The 15,414-nt window shown below is 42.5% G+C and overlaps 1 protein-coding gene across 1 annotated transcript in view; it reads left to right on the top strand.

Annotated features, from left to right (window-relative positions):
* Positions 1 to 5,501: 5,501 nt before the first annotated feature.
* OPRK1 (opioid receptor kappa 1) overlaps positions 5,502 to 15,414 on the top strand; it is a 66,135-nt gene continuing 56,222 nt past the window's right edge. Inside the window, exons 1-2 of the mRNA XM_019527267.1 lie at positions 5,502 to 5,864; positions 6,400 to 6,721. Coding sequence (XP_019382812.1) covers positions 6,462 to 6,721 — 260 coding nt within the window. The 5' untranslated portion in view covers positions 5,502 to 5,864; positions 6,400 to 6,461. The remainder of the gene's footprint in view (positions 5,865 to 6,399; positions 6,722 to 15,414) is intronic.

The raw sequence follows: 15,414 nt of genomic DNA, 5'->3' as shown, positions 1-15,414 counted from the left end.
CTTTATTGTCTTTATACAAGTAATTAAGAATTATGATGCTAAAAAGTTTTTGAATGGCACAGGGAAACGAGGGGACTGAGATTCTAGAGGTTGTGAGCTGCACAAACAGGGTGTACGTCATTTTATTTGATTGTGAGCCACATCAGTTGGTTTTCATTCTCATCTGTATTTCTGGCAGATGCTAGAAAAGCAAAAGCAAACAATTATGAAAAGGGAGTTAAGAGCTGGGTGTCATTAGCATATTGATGACAGAGTAGTTCATAACACCCACAAGTCTCTTGATGGTCTCTCTTTAAAATCCTGAGGCACAGTCCTGAATCTGATTAAAGAAGAAAAGAAACAAGATGGGGTCTCCTGGAGTCCTACAGCTAAGAACCCAGTGTGAGGATTATTAGTCAACCTACAAAATCTGCTGTGATCTCTGTAAGGAAAAGAAATAGAAGTACTTTAAAGTGATTTTTTGTTGTTTTTCTGAGATTTAGCAATAAAGTCTGCGGCATCTTATATTTTCTAGCTCAGCAAACTTCAGTAAGATCACATAGTATCATCAGGGAGATCTGATCACTATTCATTTTTCCAAGGTGATTATCAGTTATGGATGCCACTGCTATTGCCATGTCCTGTCCATATCTAATTCCCAATTGTCTAGAATCTAAGGAACTGAAGAAGTCCGGAGTTGATCAAACATTGACTTCTCAAAACTTTCCTTAAGGGAACTGGTTATTGACTAGACAATAATTAGCAAGAAGTGGTTAGCCATCTTAAGCAGAAGGCAGGGCAGGGTGGCACCTTGGAGATCAGATTCCTCTCTGAAAGATTTAGTATCTATACCCTGACCTACAATAATTAGCAAGAACATTAGGAACACAAAATGCACTTCTTTTACCCCTCTAGTGGCTAGACTTCAGGATATTTGAGGGTTAAAGCAAGTTGCTTTATTTTAGGGAGACTGAAAATTTCTGTCAGTTCTTCTCAAGCAATTTTAGCAACCATGGGGCCATGTGTTTAAACAACAGGTGGGTGATAGGCGTTCTTGAGCATGCAGAACATCTAGCTGAAAGACTGGATGCCATAATATTTGAGACAGAACCTAAAATCTGATTAACTTTATAAGCAAAGTAGATTAAAGTTTCTCACAATGAGAAAATGCCAACTGGGAAATTCACTGGAGGCAATCTGGATTGATTTTTATGAAGCTTTATCTGGCACTGTTTAACTAGTTGAGACTTCAGAGACTTTGTCACAGAGGAGAAGAATCTCTCTTTTCATGAATGCCACAATTAAGGATTAAATACACCTGTTTGATTGTGGACAATTGGTTTCAAAGTCCAAATATTTATTAGGTCAGCATTCTTCTTACACTGCAGTCAGAAACTTTTTGGCATTCACTAACCAAGAAAAGCAACTGTGTCATTGTACTTGGCACTGCAGTCTATTTTCCATGTATTTTTTTTTTAGTGGAAGACTGCTGAGTTCCAAGCAGGAAAAGAAAAATAGCCCCCAGGTTGGTTGGTTGTTTTCTGAACAAGACAACAAAAAGCTATACCATTTGCTTAGTTTAAAATAGAATATTAATTTCTCCCTACTAGCAAGGGAAAACTGAGACTCCTGAAGTGGGAAATCTATATGCAATATTCACACAATCCTATGACTACGGTATGTATACAAACCACTGAGGAATATGTATTTTACATGCTTCCCGTGCCTCCTCCCCCCAGACAGGATAAAATGTAACAGCTAACAGCTACATTTCACATCAACAGCTATCATTTCTGAATATATTGACAGGAGAAGTTGGTTTCCTTAGCAACTAGAGCCACATGAAAGCTCTTAAACATCTCCTCCCATTATTCCAGTTCTTTAATATTGTAGCCTTTGGTCAGTCAGGTAGTAAAGACAAAAATAATTATCAAATGAAACAAAATTGAGCAAACTTACAGGACTTTTTTTTTTCTCATCTACTTAGCTTTTCCCAGGAGAATTGAATGTGGCTTTGCAAAATGGTCCCATATCAAGCAATCCATATCACATGCTGGCTGACCTTCAAGTTCTGAACTTTCTTGAAAGGTTAAGTTAAAAATTTCAAAAGGCTACTTTGTCTTTGGGGAACAGCATTATTTGACAGGATTTCATAGCATAAACATTTAGCACGAGTACATTGAATGACAGAACAGGGAAGTAACTGGCAGACATTGATAACATGAGCCATGTTTAGTGACCATATTTCTTGAATCCAGAATGCTTGATAGTTTCCATGTTCCAGTCTCAGTGGGGGAGTGACAGAGGGAGGGGAGCTGGAAGGGACCTCACAAGATCGTCTAGTCTAGACTGTGTTTAAGGGGGCTTCTTGAAAGAATACCTATTTTCATATGCTAGTGGCATCCATGCCCAGTAGGGCTGCCAACTCTATTTGAGTCTATTTCAGGAGGTACGGATTACAATTCATAGACTTTACATCAGGAAGGCAAATGCACATTACTATTACATTTAAAAAAAACACTGGACTTCTGTTTAAATTGGATTCTACATTTAATATTTATTTTAATGAATGCCCTATCATTGATCTCCTAGGTGACTCTCAGCAGTCTCCTGGAGATTTATGTCTAATTCCTGGAGACTCCAGGGCAATCCTGGAGGGCTGGCAACCCTAATGCCCAGAGGCAGCATGGTATGCAAGAGACTCACCAAGTCCTTCAGGGTTGTTGGTCTTGCTATTTCACTTTTACACCGGAGTTACCACTGAATGAAGGTCCCAGCCTACTGCTAGTGTTCCAGCAGCACAATCCAGCTGCTGGATGTGTATTTTTGTTTGCTTTGTTTTGGTAAATAAGTACAGTTCTGGCCACCTGTTTTTGTTGCACACAACCCATGGGCGATTGGTGCCTCCTGAGTCTGAGGGGCACCCAGAGAAGCCGGTATTAGCGGTGGGGATGGGTCTGGCAAGCACCTGCAGACACCACCAGTGGCATGGATGGAGCTGGTGAGCCCCTGCAGATGTCAGCAGTGGGGACGGAGCTGGCAAGCACCCGCAGATGCCATCGGCAGTGGGGATGGCTCTGTCGGGGGGGCACATGGCAGTCGCCTATGGGACAACCCATCCCCATATAGTAAAAGAATATTATTAGATTTGCAAAGTTTAAATAATTGGATGTTAGGATACAGGTACATACATGGTTGCCATTGCAACCTAAATTTAGCGAATTGTTCACCTGCCCTGTGCAGTGAATAAGGCAAGGGGGGACATGGACATTTAGAATGTAACCATGCAATTATAGACTGTATCATATTAATTCATGTTTACAATGAAGACAGCATTTCTTAACTTTTGTGGATTTGCATTTGTAACTGAAGTAATCTCTCTGTATAGTATTCTATATAGAATTTCCTACTTTAATGGGGAAAAAAACCCCAATTCCATTATTTATATTAGTACTGATCTCCTGTTCTCATTTACAGTGCCTTGTTCTTGGAACTAAATCTGGAATTGCTAGCAGTGCAGTGCAAACTACTGTCACCTGAGCGAACAGGCTATATCACAATATGTGCAGGAGCAAGGGTGTAGATGAGGGGCAGGGTCGTCTTTCTTTCCTCTCTTCCCTCCCACCCCGCACCATGTCTTCCCCCGCAGTCTCGGTGCACAAACTCTTCTGTTCCACGTGGTGTCTCAGAGATGGTTGGGCAAAGTGTTACTTGTCCTTATTGATAAATGCTACCTCAATGTTCTTTTGCTTTTTTTCTCTCTCTCTCTGCTAACACAGTTGCAATTTGAAACAAATGTTGCCCAAAGCAGCAGTTGCCTGGATGTGCCCTGGGTACCTGTGCCCTGAGTCACTGGAGGGAAAGCCTAGCTGGGTGGTCTCATTGTACTTGTTTCTTTGGCAGCTTCTATGAACTTTTAGTGCAACGTGCACTGCTCCTGTGGTGGTATGAGCTGACACCCTAGTAGTTATGTTCAAGTACTATTTAGTCAGGCTACTAAAATTTCATTGAGGATTGCACGCAAGAGAAGGGGAAAAATGTGTTTTTTAATAACCTGACCGGGATTTTAAGCTTGGTTTATGGACTGAGCTAGATTAAAAATGTTTATTATAAAATAAATATTATCATCTGCAACCCATTGACCAATGATGCATCTTAAAATTTGTATCACCCAAGGACACATCCTATATTTGTTGAGTCTATTATATATTTGGTATTTCAAGTACATTTGAAACCATGAAAACCTCAGCCGTCTAGTGGAGTGACAGGTGGTTCTACTTTTGGCAACACTTCAGTTATTGTAGTTTTGGCTTTGAAACTATAACTCTCTTTGGTTTGTGCCTATTTCAACCCTTCAGAGGAAGAGTAATCCTCTATTTTCTAAGGTTCGTTTGATCACAGATAACTCTTCAAATGAAGTGATGACCTCTTTTTCTCTTTTATTAACCTGATTAGAGGAGTGCAAAGCAACAATATTATAAAAATGAAGGATGATGAGTGATATTGTAGCTAGGATGGTCCAGGAATTTTGGAAAAAAAGAGCTCAGCTTTTAATATAAAGTGTATAGGTAAAAGCATAGAGTTCAGTCTCTATATTACAGAGTAGGAACACACAGCACCTTATTCCTTCCACAGCACAAAAATTTTCCTAAAACATGGCAGACTACTGCCTGCTGTTTTTCCTTGGAGGGAGACCTGCTATCTTGCTGTGGATTCTTATGGACAGCTTCTCTCCCTTCTTCCCTTGGAATGGGACATTAGAAATATCATATCAGCTTTCTAATTTAACATTTACAAGTCATGCTGGGGGGAGGGGATCTTCACCCCCACTTGGGGCTTGGTTAATTAAATAATGCACTGAATACTATAGGATCCAAATACTCACATGATTGAATATTTTCATCTGATATTCAGCCTTTAGGGAGATGAAGTGCATGTTCCCCTCTGCTATGTCTGCTTTGGTATATAGTTTATGGTGTAATCTCTTCAAGCATACCCACCTTCCCAGTGGAGGAATTGATTTCTGGCAGAGCATAATTCTAAGGTGTCATGTGATGATAGTTAAGAGTTCAAAAAAAAAAAATCTCCTTTCTCCTAATACTGTACCACGAAGGTTATTTAACTCAGGGAAACCATATTCTACCTAAAGCTTCCTTAACTCTCTTTTCTGCAGAGTTTCAGCCTAGAAAACTTTCCTAATGTCCTCTTTACTGGCCTTCTAAAGCTATACAATAAGGAACAGTTGAGATCAGCTATCACACTTCAGTGCTCCCTCTACCAAAAAATAAGAGACCAGGCAAGTCAAACATGGCTTCATTTGAAATTTCTGATTTTTGTAATCTCTGCTAGCTAGTCATCAAGATTTAGAATATTTAGCTAGGGAATAAGTAGCATTTCTTTAGTACTTAACACTACCTGAGAAGCGAGAAATTGTGTGTGTGGGGCCGGGGGAGTGGGGGGAACAACTTGGAAAAATATATAAAGTGATGCATCCATTTACTGTGGAATTTACTGAATCTGCCTGTCGGTGTTTAGATAGAAGTCATGTGAGCTTTTGAGCTGCTGGGACTGAGAGAGAGGAGAATATGTGCATTAGTGCAGAGTGCTGCCAGAGACCTGGCAGAGTGGGAGAGACACAGAGAGAGGGAGAATAGAAAGGGGAAGTGGTTGGAGTTGTAGCAGCAGCAGCAGCAGCTGCTGCTGCTACTTGGGAGCTCATGCCTGGGATTCTGCTCAACTTCCAGTGTGTTCCTACCTCTCCAGAGATGCTGATGCTCCAGGTTCAGAAGTCCTAAAAGATCAGTGATGCCTCCAACAAGTAAAAGGATGTGTCTATACTTCTAAGGATTTGTCTGGGGACGACTCCTTTTCCAGGACAGAAAGAGGTAATTTTTATTACTATTTCTTTTCTAATTAAAAATAAAGCACAACTCGCATCTAAAGGGAAAAGACTTATGGAAAATGGCAAGCAAATTGGGAATGGGGGCAGGGGAGGTTGTAAGGTTTTTCCCTTCACTGTTCTTCAGGGTAGCTGAAGTAACAAAGCTCAGTGATTAGGATTATGTTTGATTTATGGAATGGGGATAGGAGAATGGAGGGTGAAGGCAGAGGACTGGACCTAAACTATTTCTAGAGCATAAGGTATCTCTGCTGGTTGTTCCCAAAGTGTAATTTTGTGAGTGGAGCAAAACTTTAGCCAAACATCTTGTGAAGCATTTATTAGTACTCATGTGTTGCATTAAACAGCCAAAGGATTTTAAAAATGCAGATGTTCAGTTCAATGTGATTTGCTTAAGTTGGTGCTTACTAAAACAAACCTCCCATCCTTACCCCCACCCCACAAATTTGAAATCTAGCATCTTTTAATGCCCTGTCAGTATTTGCATGTCCTGTTTCATTCCCTCTCCTGTCTCTTTCTAGTGTATTTGACTTATTCAGCCTCCATTCTTGTCCACATCTCTTCTCCGCCTGTGGTGGCCCTCATGGGGTCCCCAGTACAAATTTTTCGTGAAGAGCCAGGCTCTACCTGCTCCCCAGGTTCCTGCTTCCTTCCCAGCACCAGCAGCAGCAAGCTTCTGGGCTGGGCCGACTATGACAACAATGCCAGTGATGCCTACGAGGACTTGCAGCAGAACCACACCAACATTTCCCCAGCTATCCCAATTATCATCACCGCTGTCTACTCCATGGTGTTTGTGGTTGGCTTAGTGGGCAACTCACTGGTCATGTTTGTCATCATAAGGTAAGGGATGTTGAGCAGGACTGTTTGGCTTTTTAAAACCAAGCCAACAGGCTTCAACTGAGTCTTCATGGAAGGGGTGGAAGAAAAGAGTGCTGTTAAAAGCTCTTTGGGAGATATTAAGTATGTTATCCAGGAACCATAGGGAAGTGACTGAGCTGAGTCCAGATATTTTTAACTGTGCAGCTACTTAGCTCTTTGCTCTTTGCTAGGAGTGCGATTAGAAACTCAGAGGAGCAACTGAAGTTATGAAGTCATCAGTCTGAGTAGTTGGGAGAGAGGTACTACATGCCTGTTTAATGTAATGTGGAGATAGAGTGCCCCCGATGGATAAGAAACAGTCAATGCCACACAAAAAGATGTACTACAATAAGAACACTTATTCTACAAGGCATCTGTTTTCTGAGATTATTCCCTTAAAGTAATAGAATTGTTTATGAATCCAGTCTTAATTATTAGAGATCATCTTATGTTATGCTGGATATTAAAAATTATTTGGACAGTCAGAATAGAAATCTGGAAATGTTTCTCCTTTAAATCAGGCCATTGATTAGTTAAACTCCATTCTTCCTTCTTGGCCTGATGAAAGCAAAGTAAGCATCAGTAGGGTTTTTCATATTTAAAAAAAACAGGAGCAATTTATATGTATTTGCAATTATTAGTGTTTCACATTAAGCAGCACAGTTAAATTAACCTATATTTACAGTTGCATAATTGTGTACATTTTTGTTAGTTTCCAGTGTAAGATGGAGTATTCATGTTCTCTATTTATAATTTCTATTTGCAGTTTATAAAAAATACTCTATATGGTACAGTTTGGCAAGCTTATAGCACACTTTCTGTCCTTTTAATCTCCTGCTTTACAATGTACTTGAAATCTGCAATAAGCCTCCAGAAAGTTGTGTTCAAGACTTCATTATTGCTTAAGTAAAACAAGTTCATGTTTGGAAAGTCAGCTGGAAGGTATTAAAAAAGATCTGATGAACAACTCTGGCATGCTATGAATCCAATTGCAGAATTATGACAAATGTGATGATCGATTCAGATAGAAGTTAAATGGAAAGCAATATGGTTATTTACAATGTACTTTTGGAAGACCACTTGCAATTAGATAGCAACCTCTGAAAATAAAATCCCTTTTAGAAATCAGTACAATAAATAAGATGCCTATGGGTCAATATTAAATAATACGTTTGTTCCAGTATTGTCTTGCTGTAATTTTCATACTCCTACATATTGTTTGGTCCTTTACCATATACCTTTACATACAATGGGAATTTAATTTCTTTTTGTATGCATGTGGGGAGAAAGAGGCCTTTAACTTTACACTCCCTCCCCCCTTCTTTCTTTTTCTCTCTCTTTCCCTCCTAATATTTTTTGGAGTTCTGCTTCTTATGGCTTTCTTACGCTTGCCAGCATCCTCACGCTAGACTTCTGTTATGCTTTCCTTCTTCTCTGTCTCTAGCTTATATTAATGTATCTGGCATTGCTAAGATATATATTAAAATAGGTTTTAAAAAAAGCCAAATGCTGGTACCTAATTATTCATCCTGTTTGCAGTCTACCTTCTTTTCATCACACTTGCCTAATATATACCTACTCTTTGGTTTTTCATAATCCAGTGAAACTATATATTGTGGCAGAGTCCCTTTCTCCTCACACTCAAGCTCTGTGGGAAGCTTATGGAAAAGTGGTTTGGGCAGGATATTTCCCTCCACCTTTCCATTTTTCTTCCCCTCCTCCTACCAGAAGACTTATGTGGGATGATGACACACTGCTTGCTCCTTTTCTTTTTACCTCTCAAATAGGTAGGGGATGCATATGATTCTATTCATTGTCATTTCTTCCCTGTCTAAAACCTCCAACTAGTGCTAGCTGTTCCCCTCTTACCACCTGCATTGTTGCTAGGCATTGCAGACAGCATGGGGAAGGCTCACCTTCCTTCTTATTACTTTTCATTAAATAAAGCTGAGCAGTACATTGCAAGAGTCTGTAAGCAAAACCACAAATGTCAGGAGACTTCTGATAAAACAGGAAAAGTTAGCAGCACTGCCGCATATGTGGGAGACTTACAGCAGCCTGAGGAAAAACAGACCGGAGAAAGTTGGACCATACAGATTTAGATAAAAGGTCAAATGAGGTGACCCTGACCCAGAAATGATTACTTAATTGGTCTGTGAGTTGGATGCCGTGAAACTGAGACTGCACACAGGGGCCTTCATCCTTCACCTTTCTGGATAACTGAGTAGGAAAAAATACTGAGTAGGAAATAACAATAATATTTTACACACTGTTGTACAAGGTTTCAAAAATTGCCTGCCTTCCATGATGCTTTTATGAAATAGCATCTCTTGAAACTTCCCTTTTCAGATTGAAAAGAACAAGTTTTCAGTTTGAAGGTATCTCTCTTTCTCATTCTTCTTGAACCCAAGAGAATTTTATGATTAAATTTATGAACTATTTTGGCTTTGACAGCATTTTTTCTTTGGGAAAAACGTTTCATTGAACATTTTCCAGTCAGCTCTAATATGTAATCTCTCTTCATAACCTACATGTGTAATGCCTATGTGACATTACAAGGAGTTGGAGCTTGCTTCAGTACAACAAGAATTATGGGGGAGGAGGTGGAAGAGAAAGGGGGCTGGTGGGGACTGGGAAAGACAGTCCCCACTTGAGAATGATGTTATCCTGGAAGAAAAGGGAGAGATGATAATATGAAACCCCTGATAACTACATCCTCTGTGGGATGGGATTAGAAAAGAGAGTATGTAGATATAGAAGACAGATATAACTAAGAGCTCAACCTGTAGTGCATAATTCTGTGGAATGGAAGCCAAAAGAAGATAAAAAATGAGGGGGAGAAGGAAGGAAGAAGAATGCTTGAAATGCAATTCTCAAGGAGTATATAAAAAGTGCCTATTCTGCAGTGGAGAGAAATAGGGGGAAAAGGTATATGATGATGTGTAGAGAAGAAGGTAAAGAGTGAGAGTGAAACATATATTGGTAGGGTGTAGAAAAAGAGGAACATCAGTGGGGAGGGAAGCAGTGAGCAGGTAAGGGAAAATAGAAGAAAGAAAGAAAGAAAATAGAAGAAGGAAAGCATCTGTAAGTGATAAAGAGAGAAACCCATACTTAGTTGGGTTTGAGCAAGTAGCAGGGGGGGATACGAAGAAGGTCAGGCTTTTTCAATAACACCACTTTTAAGGGGGTAAGATAAATTCTCCTTAATGTGTGTGTACATGTACATGTCACAGTTTAAGAAACTGTTCAACATGCTATTGTGATGGGGAATATATGAATATCTGGAGAAAGGGGAGAGAGTTCTGCAGACACCAGTGAAGAATCTTCTTCTTTAGTGTTGTAGGAGGATACCAAACCACATGCTTTCTCTTTGGTGGAGGGAGAAGTTCTTTGAAGGTAGAAAGCATAACAAGAAATTGCTGATACTATTTTATTAAGGAGGTTGTGTGGCCTGGTGGACTGGGAGTCAAAAGAGACTTGGGACTTTTCCTGGTTCTGTGACTGAACTTCGTATATGACCTTGAGAAAATCACTTCACCTCTTCGTGTCTCAGTTTCCCCTTAGATAAAATGGGATAATGATTTTGATTTTCTTTGTGAAAGCAGCACTTTCAAATCCTGCCTGCTTTACCACCAAAACCCCAAACTCCTCCAAAGCCAGATTTTCTGCCCCAGAGGCTTGCAACGCTTCAGGGACAGTGGGCTGAAATTACCTAGCTCTGTCCAAGGAGGGCTGGCACTTTTCATAGATTCATTGATTGTAAGGCTGGAAAGGACCTCAGAAGACCATCAGGTCCAGCCCCCTGCACTAACCAGGAAAGATAACTGGGGATCAGGTGACCCCAGCAAAGTGACTGTCTAGTCTCCTCTAGAAGATTTCCAGGGTACGTGATTGTACCTCCTCTGGAGGGAGCTTATTCCACAGTCTGGACACTGTAACTGTGAAGAAGTTTTTCCTAATGTTGAGCCTGAATTGGTCTTCCAGGAGTTTGTGGCCATTACTCCTGGTTTTCCCCTCAGGTGCCCTGCTGAACAGTTGCTTACCGAGCTCTTGATGTGCTCCCCAGTGTAGCGGTAAGCTGCTACCAGGTCCTTTCTCAGTCTTCTTTTCTTCAGGCTAAAGAGTCCCAGATCCCCCAGCCTTTGCTCATATGGCTTGCCTTTTAAGACTCTGATCATACAGGTGGCTCTTCTTTGGATTCTCTCAAGCTTGTCCATGTCCTTGTTAAAGTGTGGTGCCCAGAACTGGACGCAGTACTTCAGCTACAGTCTCACCTGTACTGAGTGGAGTGGAAGAATCACCTCCTTGGTTTTGCTGGAGATGCATCACTTGATGCATGCCAGAGTATTATTTGCCCTACTGGCTATGGCATTGCACTGCCGCCTCATATTTATACTGTGATCTATTATTACCCCCAGGTCCCTTTCATTCATGGTGCTAGTTAGTTTGGTGCCACCAAGCCTGTGGGTGTGTTGAGGATCGCTCATCCTGAGGTGGAGCGCTTTACATTTCTCACCATTGAACTTCATCAGGTTCCTATCTGCCCAGTTTACTAGCCTGTCTAGGTCTGCCTATAACTATAGGCTATCTTCAAGCGTAACCTCGCTTCCCCATAACTTGGTGTTGTCTGTGAACTTGGCCAGTGAGCTATTCACTCCCACGTCCAAATCATTAATAAAGATGTTGAAAAGTACTGGACTGAGCACCGACCCCTGCGGGACACAGCTGCCTACTTCTCACCAGGATGACACGGATCCATTCACAATGACTCTCTGGGTCCTATCCTGCAGCCAGTTTCTCACTCCCCTGACTGTCTCGGAGTTAAGTCCACAATCCTCCAATTTTCTTGTGAGGACTTCATGGGATACTAGATCAAAGGCCTTTTGGAAGTGTAGGTATACAATGTCAACCTGCTCTCTTGTGTCCAGGTGGCAAGTTACCTGGTCATAGAGGGAGATGAGGTTGATCTGCCTTCTGGCTGTCATTCAGAATCTTACCTTCTGCAAGCTTATTGCAGATAGACTACTTGGTACCCTTTCTATGATTTTCCCTAGGATGGAAGTTAGGCTGATTGACTTATAGTTCCCCGGGTCCTCCTTCTTGCCCTTCTTGTGGCTGGGCACAACATTGCCCTCTTCCAGTCCTCAGGGACTTCTCCAGAGCACCATGAGTTGTGGAAGAATTTTGCCAGGGGTTCTGCAATGACTTCAGCCAGCTCCTTCAGCGCTCTCGGATGAAGATCATCCGATTCTGCTGACTTGTATACTTCTAATTTTATTAGTTGGTCATACACCAATTCTACAGCAATAGTAGGAAGGCAGTTATTCCTACTGTGCTCATCCTCTACTCTACCTGGTGTGGTTTTCCCCTTGGTCTGGTGGAAGACCAAGGCGAAGTAGTTATTCAGGAGTTCAGCTTTCTTCTGGGTGCTGGTAACCAGCTCTCCTGAGTTGTAGAGCAATGGCCCCACACTCCCATTTGTTTTCCTCCTGTTCCCTATGTACCTAAAGGAGGACTTCTTGTCCTTGATTCTCATTACTAATCTAAGTTTGGTCACCGCTTTAGCCTGTCTTAGCTGTTCCCTGCAAATGCGGGCCATCGTGGAATAGTCCTTCTTGGGGCCCACCCCAAGCTTCCGTTGTTTATAAGCTTCTTTCTTAAGAGGATCATGATTTCCCTGTTAGCCAAGAAGGCTGCCCAGTCCTTCAGCATGGGAATGGACTTTCTTTGTGCTTAAAGGATCATGTCCTTAAGGAACAACTGCTCTTCATGCACATCTTTTGCCTTTGGTCCCTGGTCCTTGCAGTACTTGCCCTACTGGTGACCTCAGCTTGTTGAAATTTGCATTTTTGAAGTCCACGACTTCAATCCCACTATCTGATTTATCTGCCTTACGTCAGACAGTGAACACGATGGTTTCATGGTTGCTGTTGCCCAGACTTCCCTCTATATTTAAGTTGGTCACCAGGTCATCTCCTTTGGCCAGGACCAACTCCAGCAGAGCATCACCTCTGGTTGGCCCATGCATCTCCTGGGTCAGGGAGAGCTCCTCGACACAGGTCAGGAAGGATCACGACCATTCTAACTTGGCTGAGTGTTCCTCCCAGGAGATGTCTGGATAATTAAAATCACCCATAGTGACCATGTCATGTGTACGTGCAGCCTCAGTCAATTCTTGGGTGAACTCCAGATCAAGCTCTCCCCCTGGTTTGGTGGTCTTTTGATCTGGCCACTTCCCTGTCACTGTGCAGGAAAGGCAATCTTCCCTCTCCCTCTCCAAAAAAATGCTACTGAATCCCTCCACTACTGAAACACTACAGAAAGCTTGGCCAGATATATCCTGCAGGCCATAGGTTGTCAACACCTGCTTTACCACATATGCAATGCATCTCTCCCCTGGGCAGGGGATGAGAGAACAAACAAGGAATGACCAGACATATACTCCTATTGTTTAAGTTGCTACTAGAAAGTGCTCATATACTACAGAGAATAGAATAAGATGGGTGAAAATTGCAAAAACAAGATGAAAGTGTTTCAACTCATTGAATGGAAGTCTTTAAGTCTTAGTGGGATTTCTACACCTTGCCATTTTTGTGATATGACTTCACATCCAAGGTCTTAGAAGACATTTAAAAAATGAAACACCTGTTTAAAATATCATAGATAACTAAGTAGCCTTGTCCCTTAAACCTAAATTTACTATTCCTAATTGGCTTCTAACTAGGCATTTTGGATTTAAACTTTCAGGCAAAACTTTCAGGCTTTCTTGAGACAGCTGGATGGGAAGAAAAGTAAAGGAAATGAGTTATAACTGTAACTATAGTTTTGCTCTAGTCAAGTCACAAACAACTTGTACCAGTTTCCTGGGCATCACATTGGCTTTTTACTCATTCATTCTGGTTTTACCTGTTTAGTGCGTTCTGCCTGCATTGCTGCAGGTGATCATATATTTGGGAGAGCAACTTCTGTCATTGAGCTTGGAGACATCCATTCCTTTATTCCTTTTAAAAATATTTTGCAAGCCTCCAGTGATCGAAATCATTCTTTAGGCCTTAAGACAATTTAAACAAGAGTCCATGTCACAGTTATGTGGATTCATTCCTAAGGGAAACGAGAGACTTCTGGTTTGCTGGTTTGTCTAATGTCTTAAAAATATATAACCAGTAATGTGCTTCACTGGAGTGAATGGCATCCCATGTATAGAATCACTCTAGACCTTTCATACTATAACTCACTCTTTTTTGAATTAGCTGAATGTCTGCTAAACCACTTTGTCTTTGTTTCTTGTCTCGTCTGTTAATTACTTGATTGTACTTCATTAGCCAATGATTCAAAAGATAGTGGCCAAAGATTACATGGAAGTTTGTATAAGACCCCATGTCTGTTGACTACTGTCCATACTTTATTTGCTACATCAAAGGTTCCATCTATCTAAGGCACATATGTGGCCACCATTACACTGGGATCTGAGCATCATTTTGTACTTTTTAATGTGCTTAACAATTCCATATTGGAATACAAACAAAACAAAATATTCCTACAAAATTAAAAAAAAATAGGCACATAAAAAAATCAAAACAGTTCTCCAATTTGTGCTTTGAAAAATATTCTAGTTCATGAGATAATTTAAAATACATAAAATTTAGGGGGCTGGGGCCAGGGGCCAGGGGCCAGAGGCTGGGGGCTGGGGGATGGCATGGGCTCCGCCAGCTCCGGAGAAATGCTCTGCTCCCTCGCATCACCTCAGGGAGTAAGAAGGCACATGGCATCAGGGCCGGGAACTGGAGCACTTCCCTGGAGCTGGCAGAGCCCATGGAGCAGTTCCCTGGAGGCAGCGGAGCCTGTGCCAGCCCTCAGCCCCCACCCTCCATCCCTGCCTTGCCTCACCTTGGGGAGGACCCACTGCCTGCCCTGAGTGCGGCTCTGCCAGCTCCAGGCAACTGCTCCACTCCCTGGCCCTGATGCCATATGCCTCCTCACTCCCCGAGGCCATGCGGGGGAGTGGAGCAGTTCCCCAGAGCTGGCAGAGCCTGCACCAGGCCCCTGCCCCTGCTTCGCCTTGTCTCGTCTCAGAGCTTACCTTCGGCTCCTCTCCCGGTGTGTGGCCTTGAAAAGGCTGTGCGTGGCCTGACTTTAATTGTGCATGGCCATGCGTGTGTGCACCTTACAGGGAACCTTGGCCCAAAGCCCAGGTTGGGACACGCACAGAGCAGAGCACAGAGAGATCACAGTGGTGGTGGCTCCATCCTGGACATGAGCCCTGCCAAGCAGAGGGACCCAGTCTTGGGCCTGGGTTGGAACAGGCTCAAGTGTATGTCCATGCTAGCCCAGGGCAAAGCCAAGCTGAGCATGCAGCTGAGGGAGAAGCTTCTGCCTGGTGGCCCCTTCTACTCACTGGAGAGTGGCACCTGGTCCGGCCCCAGCCCCCACGGTGGTGTGCACAGTGCAGGCTTGCCCCAGCAGTGCCTGGACCTGGACAAGGGCACCAAGAAGTGGGGTGGCATGATGCTGAAGGCCAAGCTGGGCCAGGTGCAAGGCCCCTTCATGGGCTCCAAGCCAGATGAGCGCGAAGGCTCCCCAGGTTTCATAGGTTTCATAGACATTCGGTCTGGAAGGGACCCCAGAGAATCATCGAGTCCAGCCTCCTGCCCCATGGGCAGGAAGTCAGCAGGGAT

Source organism: Gavialis gangeticus, unplaced genomic scaffold, assembly GCF_001723915.1.
Source record: "Gavialis gangeticus isolate Ggan-Ray unplaced genomic scaffold, GavGan_comp1, whole genome shotgun sequence".
NCBI lineage: Eukaryota > Metazoa > Chordata > Crocodylia > Gavialidae > Gavialis > Gavialis gangeticus.
The sequence above is the reverse complement of the archived record's forward strand: the minus strand, read 5'-3'. Positions and strand labels throughout refer to the sequence as shown.